The sequence below is a fragment of the Harpia harpyja genome, chromosome 10 (genome assembly GCF_026419915.1).
Source record: "Harpia harpyja isolate bHarHar1 chromosome 10, bHarHar1 primary haplotype, whole genome shotgun sequence".
In the NCBI taxonomy this organism is placed as follows: Eukaryota; Metazoa; Chordata; class Aves; order Accipitriformes; family Accipitridae; genus Harpia; species Harpia harpyja.
The window spans coordinates 12,975,022-13,001,899 of NC_068949.1; the positions used below are offsets into that span (position 1 = coordinate 12,975,022).

Here is a 26,878-nt window from a genome sequence, read left to right on the forward strand (position 1 = left end):
CGCGTATTTGGCAGTGTTCTTGTATCTTATAGACATGCGGCTTCGCAAGGCCAGCTGTTAACCACCCCTGGCTTTTTGCTTCTTTTACTCTTGGTTTCTTTTGTCTGATCCACCTCCTCCTCTTCCCAGTGTGACAGGCCATCACTTGGCAGGCCATCCCCAGGTGGGGGGAACAGGAGGAAAACACAGCAGCCAGCAGCACATCCTCAGCAAAGCTAAGGAAACCCACCTCCCTGGGACATAGGGGACTCCATGGGCATGGGGAAAGGACCTGTGCAACAGGGATATGCGCAGCCTCTTCTCCAACGCGTGTTAACTCTGCACCTCCTTTAATTTCCTTCACCCCATCGAGAACCAGGAAAAGCACTACTAAAAGCAGTTTTTTCCCCAGTGTGTATCAGTGAGATCAATAACCAGCTCACTGCAGATGATGTAAAGAAAGTGTACATCTCCTGTATATTGCATGCACTTCCTGTATCTTATAGGTGAGGGACCACTGCATATGTATATGTAAATAATGTGGCCAAAGCAAAGTTTTTTAGGCAGCATCAGTGCACACTTGCTGCTCTGGACCGCAGGCTTCTGCTCTGGTGCAATAAATAATTTTCATTACTCAGGTTTCGGTTTTACCTGGCTTTCAAGGCAAGATGATGTATTTTACCCCAGCTTGGCACCTGAGGAAGCACTGCTGCTACAGACCCAACTCAGTTTGCTTGTTGTTATCTGCTGACCCACATGGGAACCGCTCCTCACCTGGCGTCAGTCAGCAAAGCTCTCCTGACTGCAGTGAAAGGCACTTGGCTTCAGGAGAGCGTAACGGGTTGGTTTGTCAGTGTTTCCGAGCTACTAGGGCTGCCAGCTTTTGAAGCAGTGACAGTAAATTAGGTGGTTTTCATCATTTTAGCAGCCGGTCTGTGTTGCAACACATGTTTTACCTAGGTCAGGACATCGCTGGTACAGTGCTGATGGTTCAGGTCCTTACGCCAGAGTCTGGAGGGCAAATGCCACTTACGCCACTGGAGAACAGACACATCTTATTGCAGGTCACAGTCCAACAGCAGCGATCTTCCTCCTGGACACTTTGCCATCCAGATGCCTCCCTCTTGCTCGTGAGTACCCAGATCAACTGAATTAAAAAGAAGGTTTTCAGTAAATGGAGTGCAGATGTATATATTTAATATTATATCGCAATTCTACAGTTGGAAGCAAAGGCTGTGGTGACCGGCCAGCTGGAAGGCAGGAGCAGTGCTGTAGAAGAGCCTCACTTCACCTCTCTGTAATGGCATCCAAAAGGCAGCGTTTCATTTGATGCATCTCTCTTCTCTGCCTGGTCCCCTCAGTGCCTGACAGTGATTGTACCTGGAACGGTAGTTCTGGCAGGCAGAAGCTCTCTTTATGTAGACAGAAAAGTGGGGTTGCCTGTGCAGGTAGCAGAGGCGTGTAGGGGAATCTCAACAGGTCCCCTCCTGCTGGTGGTGATTTATGTGGCACCTTCAAGCTCGGGCAGTTGGTCCTGACTGTGACAGCACACTTGAGTAGCTGCTGGCTCGCCTTGAGGCTCCCGAAGATGCTTTTGCAGCAAGGCCCAGCCATGGGTAGTGCTCAGCGCCTGAGCAGGCTGCGACGAGGGCAGACGTGCCTCTCGGGCCGTCCAGGCCAGCGCCTTAGGTGCCCAGGCAGGGTGGTCCCCCACCACGGGCAGGTCCCAGCCCTCCAGCTCCTGCCGCGCAGGCCGGCCGTGTCACCGCTCGCTGCTTCCCGTTGAAGCTTTGATACAACGGAGATGGCAAGGGTTGGAACGGGAATTCCATAGCTAAATTTGGAGAGTTTAAAATTTCACATTAAATGTTGCACAAACAGGATTTGCTGGGTGGTGGTTTGTTTTGCACTGAGTGTATTGACTCCAACAGTAGCTCAGGATATTTGGGAAAAACAAGGTTGAAGCATTAACAGTCATTTGAGAAGGAAAACAGAAATCTTGCCAGTACTAGCAAACAGCGCAGACAGCCCTGGAGTGACTGAGGGCTCTACGTCTAATGTGCACTTTTGTCTTTTTTTCATATTTTCCCCAATGAGAACATTCCCCTTAGAGGCAAAATTGTAAGTTGTGGGACTTTTATTCCATCTATGAAAATAAACTCGATTGCTAGATAAGGCGTTCGTTTCATCCTTTGATATTTGATTTAGCACTGCCTAATAATAACGCTGCAGAGTATCCTACTGTACTTTATCCATTTCTGAAGGAGTATCAATTACATTTTATTTGTGGCCAGTAATAGTTTCGATGTCAGAAATTCTAAGAGCTCCCGTAGTGCAGAGCTGACATTGGTGGGATAAATGGTGGTTGCTTGCAGCATTGCAGCACCCTGCTAATTAATGCTAATTTCTTGGGGGGGGTGTTTAACATGGGCTTTGTCTGTAGCATGCACTGTGCAGGAAATCGAGATGTGCTCTACCCCCGGCTGCTGCAGCCTGGCGTGCGGGGCACGCACAGCACCCCCAAAAACCTCTCCATGCCCCTGTGGAAGGAGTTTGTAACTGGGGCTTTTTTGAGCTCAATCGAGTCAATGAAATTTGATGAAACTCATGGAAGTCCATCAGTGGCAATTTTTATCACGTAACCTATGCAATGACAGCAAACTCAGCATGAGCAGCTTGGCCTGGAGGAAAGCAGGCATGGCTGCCCCGGCATGAGCTGCAGAGCTGTGCGAGGACCCCCGCAGTCGGAGGGCTCTGTAGGGGCAGCAACGACAGCTTCGGGGTAGCCTTCCTGCCCCCGCCAGCCCTCTCCCCGGGAAGGGGGTGAAGGCTGGAGGACTGGGGGTTGCCTGGCTGAGGCCGGTGCAAGGATGCTGGGCAGGGTATCAGCAAAGGGCTTGGGTTTTTTTGTCCTAGCTACATGCCTGATGTATGAAAAGGCTACCGCCGACCCATTACATTCTTGGCCCTGGGGCTGCATGCTGGGATTGCCAACGGGTGGCAGGAGGGGGTGGCTGCAAACAGGACTTCTGTTTTCAGGGTAGATCCCACCAAACCGAGGCTGGAGGAGGAAGAGCTCCTGGCTCAGTTCCCCTCTAACCCCGGAGTGAGTGAGGGAGGGAAAACATGGTGATAGTGAGGAGGAAAATATTCTTGCTTCGTTGAAAGCACAGCAGTTTTCCGACAGAGAGACAGATCCTAGGGTAGGGAGAGGGAAGAAGGGAAAGTTAGACCCAGACTGCTATAAAGTGCTTGACATAAAAAATAGTCCATTACTTGGGAGAGGAAAAGGTTAGTGAAAGACAGAAAAATGAGCTGCTCAAGAAAAATTATGTACGTGCCACATTTTTCATAACTGCTGGTGCTAAAAACAGTATGCTAATTGTGCATGGCTTTATTTATTTGACCCTAAGTCCTGAAGGAAGGCGAAGATTTATAATAAAAGTTTCATTGGTACTTTTCCCATCACGCTAATGTTCAATTATTGAGAGCCATTTGGGCTATAAAACAGCAACGCACAGCGATCCCCTGTTCACCAACTTCCTTGGAAGGCTTCCAGAGGCTCGATATCGTTACGGCACGGCCAGACCAACAGAACCAGCCTAGTACAAACTCTGAAAAAAATTCCCTGGGAGAACAAGGATTCAAAAGCAAAGCCCCAGAGCTGAAGACGTGTTAGCTACTGGGTGGCTACCACACGGCACGTTTTCGTAGTCAGATACACTATCCTGCACAGAGACTTCTTTTCTAATACAGGTTTCTGATTAAATGGTCAGAAAAGCAAAGCAGCATGGCATTATTTTTGTCTGAATTGCTTGTTAGAAAACATGTTTTATCCTGCATCAATAGACACCTTAATCCACAGTATTAGCGAATTGGTGTTTTTCCTGCTCATGCAAATATCTTTCAAATCGAGGTTTCTCCCCTTTAACAACCCTCCACAATGGTAAGATTTCCACATATGCACTCCATTTTTCCCTTTGAATATTTCCTTGTATACAGGTCACAATTTTTTTTAATGCTGTTTCAGTTTATTTTCCTAGAAATATTTTCCATTAATTGCATTTTAATGCAACTTTATCTTTCCTTTATCCCCCCCCCCCCCCATTTCAGTCACGTACTCTGAGTACAGTACAGAATTTTTCCTGAGGTTAATTAGCTTCAGTTGGTCTTTTCCTCTTCAGTCTATAACTACTGAATATTTTAATAAAATTGTATTGTTACAGAAGGTCTTCCAGCTGATTAATGGACCTCTGGAATCATATTAAGGATTACATTAAATCTCTGAACATACTTCTTCTAACCCCTCATGCCTAGCAATGTATTTTATACAAATATTTCTACTGTTGCTGTGAGTTTATGAAACACTGTTTCTAATTGCCCATTACCTCCTGTAATGACAGTTTCTGTGAATAAATCCCTGCCTTTTTATTGCTGCTTCTTGATGTGAGTATCTGCTCTGCTATTGTTACGGTGCCAGTGACATTTTGAGGTTCTTTATTTGGACCAATACCTCCCCTTGTCCCCTTATAGTTTTGCTTTTTTTTTTTATACAATAAAAAAATATGGGAGCAAGGAGGATGGAGACTTCATCTTGCAGGCGCTGCAGTGGTGACAGGCTGGTTGTGGTGGCTTTTACTGCTGCATCAAGCCCCTTGCAGCCTGTGGTGGGGGACAGGGTCCCGGCAGCGGTGCCCCAAGCAGCCGTGCTGCCGGGCGAAGCCACGGTGCGAGGCAGCCTCTGCCGTGCGCCCTAAGCCTTTAGAAAGGGGTTTTGCTAATTGTGCTTATACCACATAGTTATGTTTTTTTAATTGGTTTGGTTAACATCTTACAGATGTGCAAAGCATTTGATTTTTTTGGGGGGTGCTAATTAGGATAAAATTTTCTCTCCCAGTTTAATCTATTAATTTGGAGTAGTTGGCTGTAATTGTAATTAAATGTACGGGCGCTATTTTTTAAATGACTGAAATGCTGTTATGACAAGGATGCCATCGTCAGATCTAAACATCAAGGGCCCTTGAGTTTTCCTCCCACTCCCCCACTGACTCAGTGTTTGTCATTGGGCAAGTACCTCATCTCGCTACCTCCCTTTCTTGCCTTCCAGGGCTATTGTGCGAATTAATTAGATAATGTTTCAGCACGGCTTTGAACTGGAGAGTGCTACAGAAGTGCCAAGTTATAATTTATTGTTATGAAAGCTGGCATGCTGGCTGGGAGCGAGACCTCTGATGCAACCCCGGCAGAGAGGGACGGCAAGGAGGCCAAGGGAGAGCTCCTCTCTCACCTCAAGATCCCTCCTCTCCATACCTGCCGTCTGCAGCACCTTCAGCCTGCTCTAGAAATGCTCTGCTGAAGGCAGCACCAGCAGCTGTGTGCTGTGATCCTGGGGATGCAGCCCCTGGCTCAGCCGGCCTGTCCTGGTTGCTGGATTGAGGATGTCACTGCACCTCCCAGTCCATTTTCAGGCTAGTTTTGGTGTCAGAGGAGCAGCGGCCACGTCCTCTGGAAAATTATAGTGCTCCAAATCAGCAAAGCACTTAAGATTAGCATTGATAGGTCTGGTGAGTGGCTTAAGGTTAAGCACGCCGTGGGGCTTGCTGGGTAAGATTAGCCTGGAGCAGATGCATGTTTTGCTGATGCAGGTTTTCAAAATATTTAGGCCTTGGTTCAACAAGACACTCAAACATGAGCAGTCCCACTGAAGGCAATGGAAATAACTAGCTGATCAAAGCCAGGCAGCTGGATGAAGAAAGAACATTAAGTTACAAACCTGTTTTTTCAGAAATGAGTTTGCTTTGAGGAGCACGTGTGCGTGCGGCCAGAGGTGACAGAGCAAACTGGCTTGCCTGCCGTTTCCAGCGCTGCAGAGTGTGTACATGAAATAATGCTTCCTCACGACCCAGCTGTGTTCGGCCAGCTTCCCGAATACCAGCAGACCTATTTAAAAGCAATTCTATTGCATTGTAACGACCTGTCCAAAACAGTGCTCATTATTTGTCAAATCCTATTTTAATCCCTCGGGCTTTTTATCCAAAGCCCGCGCTGGTGGAGTGGCTCAGCCTGGGCGCTGCTGTGGGGCAGAGGAGCCGGCGGCTGCCCCAGGCGATGGGGGCTTGTCCGCCCCTGCAGACCCAGGGGTCCCCCGGGGGTTGCTGCAGGGGCATTTTAGGGCAGCACCAAAAAGCTCTCACAAGACCTCGTGGACATCATCTAGCTGGTCTGTGGAGACCTGTGCACCTATAGCAGCGTCTCTTGATGCTGATGCTCTTACGTTTTGGGAGGAATTCCCGCCCTGATGAAGCCCAGGGATGGGAAATCCAGCTGGGGGGGGCTGTAGCTGCCTGGGGTGGTGCCAAGGGTCGCTGGTGCTGATGGCCTTGCTACATTTTAATGGCATCACCAGGCTCAGTACAGAGGTAACGGGATGCAGGTGTACGGCTCAGTTTCTGCAGGGCCGGGTGGGTGGTGCAGGACCTTTTCCAGCCTTAAAAGCCCTGAGCTGATGCACCTGATGGGGCCGAGGCAGAGCTGCAGGGCTGTGCCAGCACTGGATGGGGATGCCCATTCCCTCCCTACCCCCCCCCCCCCCCCATTTTGAGCTCTGTTTGCATGGCAGCGTAAAGTGCTGGGGTCAGACACATGGACAGGCATTGCAGAAAATAGTACCCATGTCTGAAAACTAGGAACGGCCCTTTTACTGCTTTTCTTGTGATCAAGAGACCAAAAATAAAATGACCTGCACTTATATTCTCAGGCAGGCGAAAAGAATAATTCCTTTACAGAGATGGAATTCCTTCATATATTATAGTCATTAAAAAGAGTAAAATTTGAAATTTACTGTGGCACGGAACAAAAAAGTAGTGCAGTTAGAGATAATGAAATCCTTACTTGCCATTAACAGAAAGATCGCTGTTGTTAAAAGACCCCTTCATAAATAATTGAGAAACCAATTATACAGTCTTGGTGACTAATTTATCCAGGAGCAATACGGACCACATTAGGCCATATCATGAATGGCATGTACACTCCGTTATATCTCACTATAACTCGTGCCTTTATTCGGCTGCTCCACAAAGAAATAGTAAAAAAAAAAAAAAGAAACTAATGCACATACTAATCAGGAAATAATCTGGAATGAGAGATGGGCCTTAATAAATCTTAATTTAAAGCAGCTTTACAGAGGTATGGAGGCCTGAAGTAACACGCCATTTTGCCTCTGCGCTGTGAAGGGGCGTGGGGCCGGGGGGTCAGGGGCTGCCGCCATGCTCACCCTGCCTCAGCGGGGTGGGGTGACCCAAGCCCCATCTGCCCCAGGGCCCAAAAGCGGGGGGCTATGAGCTGCTCCGCAAGCGAAGGGGCCTCTGGAGCCGGGAGGTACAGCTCCAGGCGTGGGGCAGCCCTGCGGCCTCTCCCGCCCCACGCCCTCCTGGCACTCACCGGGCAGCGCCGCCTGTGTCTGTACGTTATTTTAATAGATATATTCTTTAAAAAAAAAAAAAAAAAAAAAAGGAGGTTTTCGGTTGTTTGACTTGTGTGTAAATGAACCCCTGGGGGTCCAGCACAGCGCTGCTGGGTGAGCCCAGGGCTTCCCCGCACGGGTCACAGGTCTGAGCGACGAGAGGGTTTTCTGATATACTGAGGTAAAAAATCCAGAGTTTGCGCGCAAGCTGTTTGCCATGGATAATTTAATACTTAAACAAAGCCTTCCCCGCAGAAGCCGTGCCGTCGGGGGCGTCTGAACCGGCGCTACAGCAGAAACAAGTGGTTTTTTTTTTCACGCTGCCGACGGGAAACTCGGCGCGCTCGGGGGCCAGCGGCGGTGCCGGCGCGGGCCGGCAGGCGGCGCTATGGGCGGGCGGCCTAGGCGGGCGTCCCCTCTTGGCGCGCGGGGAGGCCGCGGCGCCGGCGCGCGGCGGGCGCCGCCCCCTGCTCGCCTGGCGGCGCGGCGGCGGGCGGGAGGGAGCGAGCGAGCGGCGGCGATGGCGGACAGCGCCAGCGAGAGCGACACGGACGGCGCCGGCGGCAGCGGCGGGGGCGGCGGCCCGGCGGGGCCGCTGACGGCGGGCGGCCCGGCGGCGGGGCCCGGCTCGGGGGTGGCGGGCGGCGGCTCGGGGGGCAAGGCGGGCGGGATCGTGATCTCGCCGTTCCGGCTGGAAGAGCTGACGAACCGCCTGGCCTCGCTGCAGCAGGAGAACAAGGTGCTGAAGATCGAGCTGGAGACCTACAAGCTCAAGTGCAAGGCGCTGCAGGAGGAGAACCGCGACCTGCGCAAGGCCAGCGTCACCATCGTGAGTGCGGGCGGCGCCGCGCCGGGCCCGGCGGCGGGCGGGCGGTGCGCGCGCGCGCGCGTGTGCGCGCGGGGGGGTTGCCCCGCCGCGGGGGTGTCCGCGCAGGGCGGGCCCGGCCGCCGCCGCCCTCCCCTTAGCCCGGCCGCGGCCTTCCCGCCCCGCCGCCGCCGGCCGCCCCCCCCCACCCCCCCCCCCGGGGGCGGTGGTTGAGGCGAGTTTTACCTCAGGCGGGCCCGGCTGTCACCGCGGCCCGTCCGGGGGGGGTGGGGGGGGGTGTCACCCCGCGCCCTTCGCGCCGTCCCCGGGCCCTCAGCGGGGACCAGGGGCCTTGCGGGAGCGGGAGGGAAACCGGCGAGGAACCCAGGTGGCTCCCCCGCCGCCCCAGACCGGCGTGGCCGGCCCGGGTCTCCGCCCGGAGGCGGCCCTGCCGCCCCTGCCCTTGCGCCCGGCTGTCCGAGCGGCGAGGGCTCGGGAAGGGGCGGCTCGGCGGGGTTCTGAGGTACGGAGCAGTAAGGGCCGTGCGGAGGAAGGGCGATGCTGGGTGTTCCCTCAAGTTTCTCAAAGTAGAGATTTTCTTCGAGTATAAGTAATCTGCGGAGATTACGGATTATCTCTGCAGCCACCACCTCTTCAGCCACTGTGCAGAAACAGCGAGTTGCAGGGTAGCGTCTTGGTCATGAAGAAGCGTCTGATTTGTTTGTACTGTTTTGTTAGCTGTGGTATTTCAAGAGGTTATTTAAAATAAACCCCTTTAAAACAACGCGAGTAACACACCCCACTCTGTCCCGGGAAGAGCTCAGCTACTGGTTTACGAGCAACTGCAAGCACAACTTGGAATTTAACATCATTTTATGTGGTGCTGTTAAGCATCAATTCTCAGTAAAGTACATAAGAAAATACAATGAATATGACATTGTTTTCTTCTTTATGAGTTGGGAGTTTAGGAGTTTAGATTGGGGGGGGGTGTGCTAATTCGGTAGTTAGAATGATCGTTTAGATGTTGTAATGATCATGGCCTGCATCCAAAGTAGGTAACGTGTTAAAGACCGGTGAAGGGTAACCCTGATACTTGTACAGGCTGTCCTGCCAGCGCAGGTAGAGATGCCTTGAGAAAGATCGATCCCTCCCACCTGCATGTGCTCGTTCTCTTCTCATCTGATTTTTCACAGGGTGTTACTTTATTACAAGCATAATGGCTATTTTATTGATAATCGGGTCTTTCATTGTCAATATATCTAGTAAAGAAATGGAGCTTGTCTAGGCAAACCTCTCATCTGTTCCCAGTAGTAAGCGTTCAGTATCTAGCAGGATGTGGGCCGGAAAAGCGCATGAAATACAATACAGAAGTAATTTATTCAAGGATGACAAATATAGTGCTAGTTGGGGAAATGTGTGCTTTGTTAATACTTTATGAGAAGAGAATGTGTCTTAATTAGGTAGCAGCGGAGTGCCTTCTAATGTTGAAAGGGGCTAAGACATCTTGTCAGTCAGACATTTTCTCTTCACCTGTTAGAAAGGCACAGCATCTTTCTGAACCCCTGGTAGGTGTATTGTTTGTAAACAACTTGAAAAATTGTTGTGTGTGCGTTAAAGTTCTTTAGGTGCTGTCTCTAGGGACTGATTATCTTATATTTTCATCAGATTTTAATTTACAAAAGGGAAGTATTTTTCTTAAATCTAAAACTCAGTCTGTATGTTTTTGACATCTTGGATAAAGAGAGAAAAGGTGTGTTAGACTTTTGTAGCAACCTGTAGGCTGTCTGGAAAACCAGCATCTTCAGGAGACATTCTGTCTTTGGTATGCTAAACTGTGTGCACAACTGAGTAAACCACTTCTAATTCAGCAAGCGGTGAAATAATGAATGCAAAACATAACTTTTTTTTTCAGGCCACTGAGACTTTGTGCTGTGGTTTACATAGTCCATAATGTAAACACATTTGCAGTCAAAATACTTTGTTGTGTGCTATAGTTTACAAGTGACTGGAGATGAACTTTATTGGAACATTGAAATGTGTGCCATTTGCATGTAAATGTAATTAAATAGAGAATTTTCTGATTTTCTCTATTGTGATTCTAAACCTTTGTCAATTTACTCCTCCACCAGCCAGCTCAAGCTCCTCGCCCTGTTGTTGTGCTGGCAGGCAGGCGCTGCATACCAGTTTCCTGTTGTAGATACTGTAATATCACAAATCAGCTTTGATTTTTATCAAGTGTCGAGGATGAGCTGTGAAGCGCAAATGAAACTGACAGGTAGCCAAAATAGCAGGTGAAATGACTAAACCTGTGTGCTGCAGGTGAAGGTGGCTCCTCGAACCACGTGGTTCTTCATCTGCGAGCCTTTTGCTGTCCCGTCGTTGTGCCGCAGAGACTTCACTTTCTCTAGCTCCCACCATTGTCTTTAATGGTTTTCAATATTTTCCCTTTGAGGTTTACTAGGCAGAAAGCGGTCGTCTTCCTCCTTCCTCTTGCGTCCATGCTCATGTAAGTGTTAATATGATGTTGACTTCTTTGTTTCTGTGTCTGTGTGTGGCATTATTGGTGTCAGTGTGGATGTGTACAGTTTGGGAATTATTTAAATAGCTTGCTGCATAGGATCCTATTAGTTCTATTTTGTAGTTAACCCTTGTGTCGTAGGGTTGAAAATAAGCGTTAATTGAGCGTAGGAGACCTATGTTAAGTAGTTGCACTTGGAAAACTGGCTGAGAAAAGGTGTTGACTTGACAGGCTCGTGTGCTTGCTAACTTCATATGAACTCTCATCTAAAACATGTACAAACAGGTGCTGCTTTAATACTGAAATTGGTAAAACTAGCCTGGACTAAGTGTACGTCCAAAAGATGTGTGAACTCTACTTCTTCAGATGTGTGAACTCTACTCCTTTCAGTAGCCTGAAACGCAAATGAAATCATGCTGTTGCTTGTGTGCAAGACTCTGAAATTAAGTAAATATACGTGATAAAGTTATCTCACCTGCTATTAATGGTAACAAACTGTGAGGGAGGGAGCAAAGTGAGGAGAAAGCTAGGTAAATTTGAAGTGTTATCTAGCAGTGCAAGAGCATTACATTACAAGATGCAAAGTTTGAGATTAATTAAGAAATAACTAAGATCACTTGACCCATTTGCAGAGATTTAATTTATATGTATTTAGCAATCTTTAGTTGTATGATCTCATGGTATGTTTCTGCAAGGTCTTTTTTAGGAAATGGAATGGATTTCCCGTGGCTTGGGAAAAATCACACGCCTGAAGATCTGAGGTGCTATGTATTTGAGATGTGAAGTAATGAGTTTTGGTTATAGTACTGCATTACCAGAACTGGATTTCCTGAGTGAACGTCCTTAATTTTTTGGTGAAAAAGGTCTACCAAGGAGATGTCATATTTAATGGACTAAGTCTGGGACAGCACAACTTCTTTAGTTAAATGAGAGTACCTTCAAAACTGGGTGGTGGTGGTGGGGTGGCTGCTTTTCAAAAGATTGAATTGTTGCGTGTGACAAAAGCTGAAATACTACAGCCGGGTGTAGGTACGTCTTCGTCAGGAAGTTTCTTTTGAAGTCAGTAGAACTTGGATTTCAAACTTCTTTTTTCTACTTTTCAGTGTTTGATGTAACAAAGTCATCCTATTTCAGTGAAGGCCATGTAACCTTTAACTGATACTGAAGCATTTTGGTTTTCTTTGTTACTCTTTTGAACAGACAGGACTCACACAAACAGAGTGCATTTAATAATGATGAGAGTTTTAGTCCCTGATTGCTACAGGTACATACATGCTTACTCTGGGATGTTAGATTCAGTAATTTAACTCGTGTAGATTGGCCTACTATAGTCAGGCATCTTCTGTAGTGTAAGAAAGTTAAAGTATAAAAAGCCTTATTCTGTTACACTATCTTCATCTCAGTTAAAAAAATGAGTATTTGAGAAGCCTTGATTTAAAAATGTTCCTGCTCCAGAATGCTTGATGTAGCAGTTCTAATGCTTTGTAAGATAGATTTTACAAGAACAGCTTCTCAGGTTTTTTTCCCTGCAGTTTGCTTTGTAGGGAAGGGAGTTATCCTAGAAATCCCGATTTGTGGTGCTGTGTGGATCCCCAACGGGATCATCAGTTCAGTTGAGACAGTCTGATCCAAAACGCTAATGGCATAAGTAACACTTGGTTGCTGGTTTTTGTGGGCTTGCTGTGAGTTACCACCATCCGGTAGTGACTGCTACAGTGCTTGCTGGCAAGAGCCGTTGGGACGTGGGACTGGTGTACACTGCTGTGGGTTGCAAGTGGCAGCATTTTACTGTGAGACCTCTGCTGCCCTTGTCTCTGTAGCTAAACCTGCGCCTCTGCACCTTGGCTCTCAGCTTGGCTTTTTTTATTCCCTGAGCGCTAGCAGAGGGCAGTTGCATCTCCTGGCTTCTCAGTCTCCTCTGCGTTTCTGCAGAGTGAAGTGAACAGCCTCCCACCAGTTGGGAGAAACAATGGAAGAAAAAGCTTTACTCGGCTCCTATTTCCTCACCCCTACTCACAAATCCTGAAGAAATTTGTTGCTTTTGATAACAGTCATCTCCTGAAAACAAACAGGCTTTCTGGGACTTGCAGATCAGAAAAATTCTGTGTCGTATCGTAGACTTGTTACAGTTTTCTCAATAAACAACCAGATTTAGACACTGGAAATAAATATGATTTTAGCATTTTGTTCTCAAGGAAGTGCGTGGTGGCTGTTGTGTGTGTGTATGCATGAGATCTGCTGTTGTGGGTCTTCATGGAAAATGTCAGCCTGGATAGATAGTTCGGGGAAGTGAATGGGTGTGCTATATTGTTGAAAATCCCCTGCAAAAATGCTTTTTAACAGCTTTTTTCTCTCCTGGAGTTTGCACCAGAATTTCAAAGCAGAACACTGGTTTCAGTACAGAATATGCCTATTAATAGTAGAAGAAAGGGCAGGATAGGCTAACTGAATTGAAATACAAACCTTTAAAAGGTGCTCACTTAAGGGCACGGGGATGAATGAAGGAAATCAGTTAGTAGCAGCTAGAGGTAGAAAGCAAACCAAGAAATCAGAGATTAATATTTTAAAAGAGGTACCTGTAAGTCTGTTATTTACTGTTTCTTTTAAAGTAGGGCTTGCTTGTGTGAAAGAGGCTGATGCTGTTTTGTGATGTCTTCTGTAGGTGTAAGAAACCTGCTTGGGGCTTTTGTATCCTGCTGGGTCATTTGTAAATCTAGTTTGTAGCTGGACTAAACTAAAAGTCTAACTCAAAAATAACTTACTTTAGAAATGCTTTGCTTACCTGCTTTCTAGAGTAAAGACAACATTGTTGCTAAGATTAGCAAATTCATGCACAATTAAACTCCATCCAAAATTTTTCAGGAAGAGCAGGCACATAGGAAATGAGTGTCTTGTATTTCAGTTTTACTTTTGCCTCAGATTCTCAAGAAGTTTCTATTGAGCTTCTACAAAAGGAAAAAGGAAGCTTAGTAATGCACTTTAGTGTTAACTGTTTTGGCCCTTAAGGTGGTAAAAGCAATGCTACTTGCTGGGTGGCTGACGACCTAATAGTAGAAAGGTTGTTATCATCTGCTTCATTTGGTAGTTATGCACAGTCACTAGCATATCAAGTTCCCACGCAAAAACATTGTCAGCGCAGTGGTAACAGCACGTTACCATTTGTCTGTGTTGTAGGCTGCCTTCAATGCTGGTTACAAAACAAACAAAAAACACAGAGAAAGTGCTAATGTTTCTGAACTTGATTCAAATAGTTAATAAACAGGAATGCTTGTACTTTCAGGGAGTTTGTGGCTTCAGAGGGTTACTAAATCATCTGCCTTGATTTGTGTCACATCTTCATGTTTTTCTGAGTTGTTCCTGCATTGATCTCATAACTTACCTCGAGATGTATCCAGTTTTAATTTGAAGACTCATGGGGGTGAAGAAGCATTGTGCTTGGAAAGGGTCTGGTGTCCTGCCTCTACTTCTTCCCATCAGCTTCATCAAGGCTGAGCTGTTGGTTCCTGCTGTGCATTTTGGCTAGGTTAATGAGTCTTCTGGATCACCTGCTTTCTCCTTAGGAAGATACAGGCTGTAACAGGCATCTTCTAGTTTACTTTGACGAACTGAACTAAGCTCTCAGGCTCTGAGATGCTGAAAATCTAATGTGCTGGATCAAAGATGCTGCAGGTATATGATGCACTGATCTAGTCTAAACAGCCTTTCCTGCTTCAGATTTGAACAAATGTTTCTGATAGATTAATTTGGAACTGACAGGCTTTATTTATTTATTTTCATCCAGTATTGTCAGTTGTCTTCCATGAGCTTACTGTTATGTGCTCTGGCTAATTTGGCAGAAATGCAGTAGCATGGTTGTACCTCTTCCAGGTCTGTTTTGTACTGCTAGGTTGTCCAGAAGCACTTGCTTTGGTGCTAATAATTGTGTAGCCGTAGTCTCAGGAAGGTTATTTTCCCTTTGAATTGGGGCTAATAATTGTGGAGCCATAGTCTCAGGAAGGTTATTTTTCCTATTCCTGGGATTTTTTGGGGCTCTGTTCTGTAACCCCTCTGTTTTTCTTTACAAAGAGGTACCAACCCCTTAAGTTTCTTTTCCCTGCCCGTATCATTTTCACCATGCTATGTACAGAAGTGAAGGTGAGCTGTCTCTCTGTTTGACCTTGGGTAGCAGTCTGTGTTACGGCATCACGTGTGAAGCTAATACAGAGGTGGTGGTTGTTCCTTCTCTCCATGTCCATTCTCTGAGAGAATCCCTTGGTTTGTGGGTTTGTCCTTTTTTTCAGAAACGCAGCTTTGGTAGAATGAATTTGTTTCAAATTAAACAAAACGTGAAGGTGTCTGTTCTCTTCTATTATTTTTTACAGTCTTGCTAATCTCAGTCTCCTAGAGTTTATCAGAAATTACTGAAGAATAATGTGCAGTGAATATTTTGAACAACATCATGCTTAGTACATGTTGGTGTGAAATTTCTAATGAAATTTCCCACTGACAAGTATTTTTGAGGTCAGTAAGCCACTTTGGAAATCCTGCTGTATACTTTGATTATTTTGTAACCATTTTAAAATAATGTATGGCATATATTACTATATCAAAAAGTCATATGGGCGCCATATACACATCCTACACCTTTGCGGTTATCTTTATTACAAATAGTCCTTGGCTGAAAGATGCCTATCTGCCACAACTTGTTCTCTATAAAACCATGCTGAATGACCCTTTTTATGTTTCTCTCCTTTATAAAGTAAATTAATTTGTTTCCAGTATTGCTACTGGGTTGATACCAAACTGTGATAACCATCTATGTCTTGCTTGCCTTTAAATATTACACAACAGCTCTACTTCTTTTATCTGTTACTTTATTGATGTTCCCATGTTTAATAATGGTGGAATATCTTCAGTCAGTAGGAATACTGGTATGTTGCTCTGAATTACTTTGGGGATGGAAGTGAAATAAGAACTGAGATTTTTGAGTACATTTGGGAATTTTTAATAATGCAAAGTTCTTGGTGTTTCTGTGGGCTTGCTATTCTGCATAGAAAGTAATTTTGCTTTTCTCTTAAGTGAACTTTATCATTGAGGTTGTATCTTGAATTGTATGTCAGAACTGGTTTGTAGTCAGCTTTTATTTTGAGAATACTGTTTAATGTCGGGTTTGAACATTTACTGAGACTAACGACCATTCTTTCTTAGTATATCTCCAGTGACTTAAAAATGTTTTGGAAGAGAGAGTTGTTTTATCTTTTTCTGCATTGTACACCTAACAACAGGTTTGCTTTCACTGAAGAAAAATATTCATGTATGCTAGTGCTGTATATTTGCTATAAATTTTTAATGATTTTTTTTTTTTTCTTTTACATTAGTACAGTATGGGTCACTCACCCAAATGAGTATTCTCAATACTGAGAGTTTTGCATCGTTCACATCTGCTGGTTTAGATGGTGGAGTAAAACGTTAGGTTTTTTAGAGGTTCTGTTGCTGTTGCTAATACCAGTATTGGAAGGCTAGTATAGACAAGACTTTAGAATAATTTTCAAATACTGGAAGTTCTGTACTTTATTTTAGTTGTGGCTTTGACTGTAATGGAGTTTGAATTTTATTGCTGATTTCAAAGGGTGAAGGAAAGTGATTTTATTTTCTAAAATTTTTTTTTTTCCAGAATAGGTGCATGGTCTGTGGTTTTCTTGCACTTGTTAATTCTGTTTACTTGTCCTCATTGCTTGTTTCCTCCTACTGCTGATACGGACTTCAGTTAATAGTGAAGTTGTTTTCAAAGTCCTTAGTTTTAAGTGTTGGTATGCATGGGGTATATTTTCATCTATAGACTGTCAGTGCTAAAGCTCACTGGAGTAAATGAGGAAATAATGCTGGTGTGTGGCACACAGCTGTGGTGAGCAAGCTTACGCATCTGCTAGAGACTTCAACAAAAGGTTTTGTTTTCATGCTGCACCTCATAAGGTGTGCTTGGATGGGATTTCAGCTGGGGACTGGAAGAGCAGAAAGCGCTTGGAACGGTGACTCCATGGCAGCTGCAGACGAGGCTGGTCAGGCAGCTGGACTTATGGAGCGCTGGTTTCTCACAAACAGATATGGAAATGTGATTGGAATGAAGAAGCAAGGCAGTGCTCTCCTCCAAAGGAGTGAAAATTGTCAGCAGTAGACGTATGACGTATTTCAGCATAGCCTGGTAAAAGCAGTGAGAGAAACAGTTGCTTTGCTGCTCTTTTTTGGGCTTGGGGGTAGGAGGAAGTTGCTGAATTTAGCAGCAGAGCAAGAGGTGAATCCTTTCCGTCTTTCTCTTAGAGAAAAAAAACAAAACAAAACTGAAGGAGGAGAGTAATAAGGACAAAATGTACAAATTGAATTATACACAGGATTTGGGATCTAAACAGAATGAATGGAAAAGAGACAAAGACATGCTTTAGAAGAGAGGCAAAAAATACATTATAAAGGAAGTTCCCATGGATCCATAACAGAAAACATTCCTGCGATGTCTTGCTTCCAGCACAGCAGTCTGGGGATGTCCAGAAGGGAACATCTCACGTTCCACTTCTTCAGCCAAGTCCTTGTCTGACTGAAGAGGTATCTTAGTTTTAATTAGGTGGACTGTTATTGTCCCATTTTAATGAATGAAGTAAAAATGAAGGCAAGATGTTTGAGGTGAACTATTCCACAGAAAAAATGCAAGTGTCTAAGTAGGAAACTGCAAAGCACAAATTGCAGATGTGCAGGTTTCACATCTTTCTCTGTGGGGTGCAAGGACTCCTTGATGAAAGCTAAAGCAAAGTATTTATGGAAACATTGAAGCAATTTTTAATCCTGACACTTAAGTTTGTAATTTTTTTCAACTTTTCAGTTAAAATACAGACATTGTAGGTTAATTGTTGCCTATAGGGACAGTCCTTTCAGCTCCTGAGAGTCTTCTATCCCTTCATGCCTTCCATTGCAGCAGTTTTGCTCCTGGAAAAGAGGGTATTCTCTCAGCTCATCGGCTGATACTTTAATTGGTGGAGAAACTCTTAGGATAAGGCCTTTTCTTCTCCTCTCAACTCTGAATTTGACTTTGTTTGATATTTCATCTTCTGTGCATTAATATTACACGCAATCTGTTTTTCAGTTTGCAGTAGGCTTAGTGAGGTAGATGAGTGTCTCTTCAGCTTTGGTGTAGGTCAAAACAGCCTAGCAGTGTTTCAGCTATCTGTAAAGTTTCCTCAGATGTTTTAGTTCTTTAAACTGCCTAAAAATGTGATGTTTCTGCTTATTACTGTAAAGCTAAGGTCTTTTTAGTTGCTTTGTTGTTGATGATGATAATCATATTTAAAACTCCTACCACGTATATAAATAATTCCCACAATGATACACTTCGGTCCAGAATAGAAGTATAAATGTTTCTTAATAAGTCAGCACGATAAAACCCAACAACGTTTAATGGGCTGTAGTATGAAGTATGCTTCTTTCTGTGCCTCACAGTTTAATTTCTACTTTCAACAGAGGATGTTGGAAGGTTTTGGGGTTTTTTTTTTTGTAGTGGTGGGATTTCTACGTTGTTTCCCTTCACTTTCAAATAAACAGAAAAAGCAGTTACTATGAATTTTGTAAAATGTAGGGGTTTTTAATCATTGTTTTTCCAAGAGCTTTAAACACTATGTGTTTTTCACATCTGTTAAAAAGGAAGAGTAGAAATTTTGTCATGGTTAGTGTTGCCAGGAATTGATTCATTAGGCAAAAAGCTCTGTCCTCACAGACCCTGAAGTCCTGGTTGGGTCAAGAGGAGGGACACCTCCAGAGTCCTTTTCCAAGAGTAAATTTAACCTGAGATGTAGATCTGCAAAAAACTCCCTTTTCTTTGAAACTGAGACATGTACCTGGAAGTTCTTGCTCTGTGGGTGGAAAAGTGGATAGGCATTCCTAACCATTTTTCTGTTAGACCTATTTCTCCAGTTCTGTATGGGGTAAATAATCAAGGATGATTGTATGCCCCCCTGCATCCTGCAAACCTCTGTAGAGATCAGAGGCAGAGGGTACAGAGTTTTTTCATATTCCTCATCATATTTTCATACACTAAATTGATAGACTTGTATTGAAAACCTGAAAAGAGATTGCTCTTCAGAATACTGTGGTATGTACTGCAAGATGTCCAAACTGTAGAGGAGGAAAAACCAAAATATTACTCCACTCACTGACTCCTAGGAGGTGTAAGCAGAAACATTTGTTTGCTGTGATGGAGTTAGAGCTAATGTGTCTTAGCAGTGGGATGGACAGTGTGGTGTTTACTTGGTGAATGTGCTGGTTTGGAACAAGGTATGATTATAATCAATAACAAGCTTTGTCTCCAGCACTTGTGGATCACTTAGAAAGTATTTCTTTAGAAAGCCAATGTGTGCAAGAGGAAATTAGGGGATATTTTTAAAAGGAGCCCTCTTAAGAGGTTAGTTACATTGAGTGACTAGGGACACCTTGCTAGTGTGGGGAAAAACATTGCTATCCCTAGTGATAATCTAAGTTGTATTTAAACTATCATTTAAAACAAACACCCCCCCCCCCCAAAAAAAAAAAAGAAAAAAAAAGTCTTGGAGAAAGTGAATCAAGAAATTACATGGTGAGCCTCTCATGCTATAGTTTGGAAACCCCGGAACTGGATTTTGATATCATAGTCTTCCTCCCTAGTTTTAATAAATTTAAAGGAAGTCAGGTTGATTGATGTAGATATACCACAGGTTATACACACCTAAAAGAAGGATCTACAAGTGCTGAAAGTCATTTGGATCTAGAAGAGAAGGATGGTGAGTACACAGGCTGTTTGAGCTCAGGACCCAGTCTAGAAGTGAGTAGACTTGCAGTCTTCTGCCTGGGAACAGGGAGAGTTGCTGATACCTGTGGCACACCAGTGACAATGTGTGTGGGATGCCATGCAGCACTGGTCTGACACCTTCTGCCTGTAAAACCTGGGTATAACAGAATTATACTTTGACTCATTATATACTCTGAGGAAGAAAAGTGTTTCATATTTAAGTACTTGCAATGATTTACCTAAGCTACATAAAGTGAAGTAGGATATTCATGAAGATTATTTTGGGGGGGGTGACTATTAAATCTCTGCTTCCTGCTTTTGTTTGTGTTCTTTTGTCTTTGAATAGAGAAACAGTTGTGGCAGCAAAGCTACTTTTGACAGTAGTTTGCTGTGGTTGTGTTTTGAGCAGAAGTTTGTTATTTTAAAGCACAGCTCAGTGCCTGTTAGCACCAATATACATACCTCTGAACACAAGCTGTGTAGTAAATTAGTCACCCAATAGTCTATTCTTCTGCTGAATCTTTTGCTTTTCCTACTCTGAAACTTTGGGAGTGTGCAATATTGAATTTGCTTATTGGTCAGTCCAGCAAAGTGGACTCGTTAATGCGCAGGTACATCGAAGACAAATGGTGATTTATCAGTGGGTGGAAAACAGGGAAAAAAGTATCTAAAATATGTTAGCTTAAGAAGTGTTTATGCATTAGATGTCTGATATTACAGAATAATTTGGACTGATTTGCTGCAGCACTATATTTTTTATAGGTTCTAGTACTGCTTGGTGGTGTTGCTGAGATTTAAACTGTTGTTGGTTATTGGTTTCTAAGTAGCACAACACAACCAGATTATTAAAACTTGAGTATTTTAGATGTAAGTCAAACAAACCCACAACATTTTAAAAGGGTGGTAATTCCAATGATCATGCAGGGTATGGAAAATAAGTTTAAAAAAACAAAACCAAAAGCAACAAAATGGTATATACTACAACAATAACTATAAGCAATTTGATCTCTTTTTTTTCTATCTTTCATGTCCAGAAACCTGCAAGTTCAAAAATTCAGGCAAACTAAACATAAAACTACAAATCTAGTGATGTGTATAGGAGCATCCTTATGACGTTTTTCAGGAGCTTTTATATTGAGTCTGAACAAAAGCAAAGCCTGTTCCATGTACTCCTGTATTCTATTTGGTTTACACTTATTGATTAACTAGCAAACTATTTACAGTACAAAAAATTCACCAGTAAAACAGCAGTTTCACTGGCAGTCAGAGTAAATAAAAAATTTCTTTCAAGTAGTCATCAGTAAAGGATTAATATAGAGAGGTATTTCAAACTTTGGTTTAGTGTTTGAAATGACAGTGTAGTTTTATTTTACATATTGGTTGTCTTCGTCAATGTAAATCTTCAGTTGGGTACGAACTAACAGAAAAGGGGGAGACCCTAGCAAAGCACACATATCTTGTGCTGGAGTGGTGTTGCTTGCTTAACCTTTGTGCTGGGAATGGTCACTTGCCTCTGCTGGACTTGGAGGGGAGGTGTGTAATATGGCCCCATTCTTACTGCCTTCCTGGCCATGTTCGGACATGTGGTCATTACGATCCCTGAGGATAAATGAGGAACATTTAATGTGTATTTTGAAGAAATACTTTGCTTGTATACAGTGAACCTGAGGACTTAGGGGAGCTGGGCTTGTTGCTTGTATGTGCTATGCTCATTTTACACACGCACTGGAAATCCACTGCTACTGAAAATGCAAGAAGTGCAGGAATGTATACTTTGTGTGCATGTGCAGTGAGTGACGAGGTGGAGAAACGGCCTCGTGAAATAGAACCATTTGGAAAGGTCTGCGGGCTAGATTTAATTTTCCTGCTAGGTCATTCTTGCCTTGGACTGTAGCTTCTCTTGGCTCAGGTTACAGCTCTTGTGTACTGGAAGCAGAGACTCCAGCCCCGATAACTGTCTGGGAGCTTGTTGTACATGATGATGTTTAAGTGACTGAAAAAATAAGTGCTATAAAGCATGTCTCTAATGAATAGTCAGATTGCTAAGGTGGTAACGTCAAATGCTCAAAATAGGAAATGTTTAATGTTTGCCTGTACAACCTTGCTACCTTTCCTTTGTGGTGCTTTATTACCATATAGTCTTTAATTACATTAAGACTTGCATAACAGCAGGTGGTTCATGGTTAAACTCCTAAGTAAAAGTTATTTGATGTTTGATACGTTTTTCCAGACCCTGTCTTGACATTTTCTTTGTCACAGAAAATCTGGCTTTTTCGTGTGCTACATTTGTATTAACTATTTAATGCCGGTATTTTGATATAATAAAAACCTGTGAAGAGAATATACTCTAATTTTTTATCTGTTTTGAAGAAAGGCATTTAAATTATTTTAAAATTATTTAAGTAAATTCAGGAACTGATTGTATTAATTATGAATTTTTTATAGTTGTTATACCTCATTTGTAATGAACCAAATGCATTAATTTTATAAATATTTATGTTTGTGAAATGAGCCTGTTTTCATAATGTGCTTATTTTGTTTTCACCACTTGTGTGTTTCAGTTGTGCAAGACTCTTGCAGGTCAACATCAAAATGCTGAGGGGCTATTTTAAGTGTTTACAAATCTGAATTGGAATGGAATTGCATACCGTCAAACAATTTACTTCATTGCTGATGCTAAGAGATTATTTAGCATGTACAAATACTACTGAACTTTTGTGTTTAGGAAGCTAGTCAATTCTGAGGGCTCTTTTAAAGTGTTGTTCCTTGTGTGGTTTTCCAAACCACAAGATGTATGCACCCATGTCTTGAAGGTAACTGAATTTTTGAGAGAAGGTCTCATAAGGCTGCATGAGTGATGTTGAGTTGAAAACATTTGATCATGGTTAAAACTGACTAGGGAGAAAAATGTATGTCTTAGGTCATTTGACTCGGCTCCTTTGTCAAGTCAGTCTGCGACCATTGTGGATTCGTACAGCAATATGCTGTATCACTTGGTAGGCATCAAGTGAAAAACTTGCTGTGATTGGAGTTAGCAGTAGGAGTGTTGTGACAGAAGCATTTTGACATGTCCAGCCAAAACCTAACTGACCTTTTAAAAAGGAGGGGGGTGGAGGGATGAAGGGGAGAGAGAATTTCCAACTATAAATGGAGATTAAAAGGAACTTTAACACTTTAAATAATTGCTTATCATATAGATATTTCTTTACTATTGTAATAAAAACCAGATGCCCCCCCCCCCCCTTACAGCAGAACTCATCTACTGAATAGCTGAAATGTAGTAGGAATTATGTTTTTAGGCAGTTCTGCATGTGGCTTTAATGTTACATGATAGGTGACATTTAGAGTAGTGGAAGTTATCAGGCTGAGGTTCAATACTGATTTTTTTTTTTTTTCCCCTCCATTAGTGTGTTTTGGAAACAACATCTGGTAAGCCTATAAATTGGTGGTTTCTGTTTGTTTTTTTCTAAACAAACAAACAAAAAGCTCCTTTCTGCCTCAAATACCAGGTTTGTGTTTAAAAAAAAAAAAAAAAAAAGCCCAACAGCTTGGCGTTCAGAAGGAAACATACCAAGGTATTACTGCTTGTTTGTTTTCAAAAGTATGGGTCTTCGAGGAGATACTGTATACCCAAAGATAAAAATGTACAGTTCTGCTATCTGTGTAGCTCTGTTATTCCTGAAAATGTATCTTAAGGAAAAGAAGAAAAAGAAAATATTAAAAAGAAAAAAGTACTTTTATGTCAAAACTGAGGAAGTGACCCTGGGGATTGCCGTAGATTAAACAGGAGATCACACTACAAATTGAACCCAGAACTTGAATTCCAGCTCACTACTTTAACTGCAAGAGCGTTCACTCTTTTTCTCTGCAGACAGGCCACCCAGCTGAAAAAAGTACCTTTGCATGGGGGGAAAGCTGTGCCCACGTCATACTGGGACTTCAGTGGAACTCCCTTGTCCTTCAGCCCTTACACATAGAAGTATGCTGCTCAGCAGTCGTGATAGTAGGCAGTAGCTGAGCCCTTAGTCTCTGAGTTACTGTTGACTTCTGTTCTTGTGGTGGTTCGTGTTTCTCCCTGTCTGAAACGCACATTGCATGCAGTGTGCTCATTTCAGGTGCGGCTGGAAGGTCTGTAGCAAAAAATAGCTCCAGCCTGGGAGACCTGCAGTGTGAAAGGTCCTCCTGTAAGGGAGCAGTATCAGTTCACTGGAGTATTTATTGCATTTGTAGACCAGCAGTTTTCCGTACTATTTTAAACTGTTGCCAGAAAGTACAGCCAGAGCAGTAACTTGAGTTAGTACTGCTAGAGGAGGAGTGTGTACTTCAGGAGAACTGGGAAACTTAGATTTCATTTTATGCAAGAACTGCATATGCTAAAATCATGCCATTGTAACTTTCTGCACTTAATGCCCTTTTTACCTCATCATATTTTTTTAGTAGGACTTTTGGAAACGCTGCTTTCTGAAGTGACAGCTTTAGTTCAGTGTAACGTGTGCAGCAACTGAGATCATCTCTTCCCGAAGCTGCCTCAACCTTTCAGTCTATATTCAGTAGCAAAGATTGAGTTTCTTGTGTACAGCAACCAGATTAAACTGCTCTTCAGCTCCATCTGCAGGCTTGTATTGTCCATAGGGTCGTGTCAACAGAAATTGCACCATAAAAAAGTGGATGAATGGCGAAGAGGTCATGGTGGCTTTTGCCTTAAAGATGGGGGACCTTCAAAAGTGGATTAGATCAAAATAGTGCTTGATAGGCTGTTTCCAACAAGAATCCCTGAATTCTAGTGTCATGTCTGCTCTGGATGCTGGCTGGAGACAGGTGATGCTTTGTCAGCAAGCAAACCAGGCATGCTTGGCATCTGGCTTTCAGGTGGTTGAGTGTAGGTGACTGAAGTAGTTTGTGAAACACCTGTTACTGAAATTGTGTCTGAAGTGAGAGCTGAAACTAAAATGCAAGAACTTGTTCGTGTCAGATCATTGATAATGTTGTACTGATACTGACTAAGGAGTAGGTATTGCTTGTGACTGTTGAACCTGCTTACTTACTGTGCAATATCAGGAAGGTTTGTGAAGCTTTTAGAAGAACTAATTGAGGGGAGAAGGGAGTGTAGACAGCTGTGATTTTTTTTTTTTTAATTATTTGATTGTGTTCAAACTGATGCCTCATTGGAAATACTGGATTTTGCTGCTTCATAAAATAGTGTCACTAGAGCAATGTGGTTGGGGTATGGTCCAGTGATACAGAAAGAGCATCCTACCATAAGTAGAAGCTGCTGCATGTACTAGATGCAGGAGGACAGAGGGAAATCTAGCAGTGTGAACTTTGTCTGCTAAAGGTATATTTACAGGAAGAAGAACTGAGAGCAGAAAAAGGTTTTAACACTAAACTTTTCACAGTTTATGCTAGTATATGCAGCATGTGGAAAAATAACTTCTGATGAGATTCACTTTCTAATGTGATACTCAGTTACTATATGAAGTTTAGGAGAAATATGTTTATTCTTTTAAAATTAGCTCACTGGATTGTAAGCTCACAAGGACAGGTTTTTACAACACTTCATGCATCAGCTCTATTAGTGATCAGGATTTCAGGTGGTACTGCAATAGAAATAATAGGATTTTTCTTCCTAGAAAGTGTAAGAGGTTTTGTGTGTTGTATATGCATGAGGTGCTTTTTTCCCCTCTTCATTTTTGATTTCTTGCAAAGTAGCATGATAGTCTTTGCCATTTATGGTCTTGACCACAATAATTACAGAGTTTTCCTTAGTGGATGTGCCCGTGAAATGCTCTGAGTTAGCTATACATGGAGTTTTGAGACACAGGAGACAGGTGGATGTGACTGGTTATGCAGAAAATCTGTGGTGGAAGTAGATTACTTGTTTTGGGTTTCCAGAGATAGACTGATCAGGTGTTACCACATTATATCATTTGGTGCCTTAGCAATTTATTTTGTAATATGGTACACAGAACAGAGTGAATTGCTGTTAGTGTTTTTGGATGTTGAATATGATATGGTTAATAGAGGAAAAACCAAGAACTCTGTACCCTCATAGAAGACCTACTGTGTCCGAGGTCCATGCTCTGTTTATCTTTTTTTTCTGATCATATCAGAGCCTCTTTTCAAATGCAGATACTTAATAAAAAGGCAGATTGTCCATATGGAAACACAATGTATACATGTCCGGAAAAAATATTGTAGTGACAGATTCTGTGCAGGAAATAGTATTAAAACCTTGTTTTTTAACGACTGTTTTACAACTTCAGTTTGATTATGGGCTAAATGAGTAACAGATTTCAAGATTTTAGGCAATATTAAGGTAAACATGAATGATTTTATTACATAAGATAATTGAACTATCTCCAAGTAATGAGTAACAAGATGAAGGGAAAGTTTCAGAATGAAATTACAATGGATTTAGAAGAAATATGGTAGGGCATCATGTGCTTTTGTATCCAGACTAAACTATGGTGTTTTTTGACTAAAAAGTTTGTGTTGAAATTGACCCTTGGGTAATTTAAGTGGACATTAATTGTATTAAATATGATGTGTGGATATCTGGAATTTACAGTTCATACGTAGACTTATGGGGTTCCTGTTGTTTGTTCAGTTGAGAAATATATTCTTTGTGTAACGGAGGCAGATGTAATCATACTCAGCTTTTCCTTTGAGCCAGTTGAATGCAAGCCAATGTCCTGCACGGTGTAGGCAGAGGGGGTTGTTGCAGAGCAGTTTAAACAGGCCAAATTGTGGCTGTTTGTTCTTAGTTTCCAGGTGGCAGCACTCTGCGTGTGTGGTATGCCAGTTTAGGAAGTGGATCCAGGAAAGAAAAATGGGAGGAGGAAGGGAGAGGATTAGTTTTTGGGTGTCTCCTTCTGCCTGTGCTGGCCTGCTGCCTGGCTGCTTGAGCACCCGTGCAAGCACAAAGGAGGGGCATTGCTATTTGGCTAGGAGTGGGCTGGGATCTTGGCAGCCTGTGTTCGCGTTGGCCCAAGCACTCATCATTAATGTAACACCAGGATCTGGCTATGAAGTGTTGTGCAGGCTCGGTGCTGTAATAATGGGATTTTAGAGCTTTTGATTGGTGCAAAGCATGAGCAGAACAAACCTGTGCAAGTTAGAAATGAACAGAAATCAAAGTAGAAACACCCTGATTCTTTTCTTTTTTAGAACCAAGTGCCTTCTAATTTAATTTTAGGTAAGCTTGGTCTGTGTCACTGACTTTTAGTGTCTGAACCATTGAAAAGCGGACACCAGTAGAAATCCTGTGTAGTGAAGGCAATGGAGGAGTTGATTTTGGAACAGCACACATGAATTTTAACAATTTGAGAA

At 43.2% G+C, this 26,878-nt stretch overlaps 1 protein-coding gene across 2 annotated transcripts in view; it reads left to right on the forward strand.

Moving 5' to 3' along the window:
* The first annotated feature begins 7,947 nt into the window (after positions 1 to 7,947).
* The window catches only part of CCDC6 (coiled-coil domain containing 6), a 53,811-nt gene continuing 34,880 nt past the window's right edge, over positions 7,948 to 26,878 (forward strand). For both annotated transcript variants that reach the window (XM_052799000.1, XM_052799001.1), the window contains exon 1: positions 7,948 to 8,270. In XM_052799000.1, coding sequence (XP_052654960.1) covers positions 7,962 to 8,270 — 309 coding nt within the window. In that variant the 5' untranslated portion in view covers positions 7,948 to 7,961. The remainder of the gene's footprint in view (positions 8,271 to 26,878) is intronic.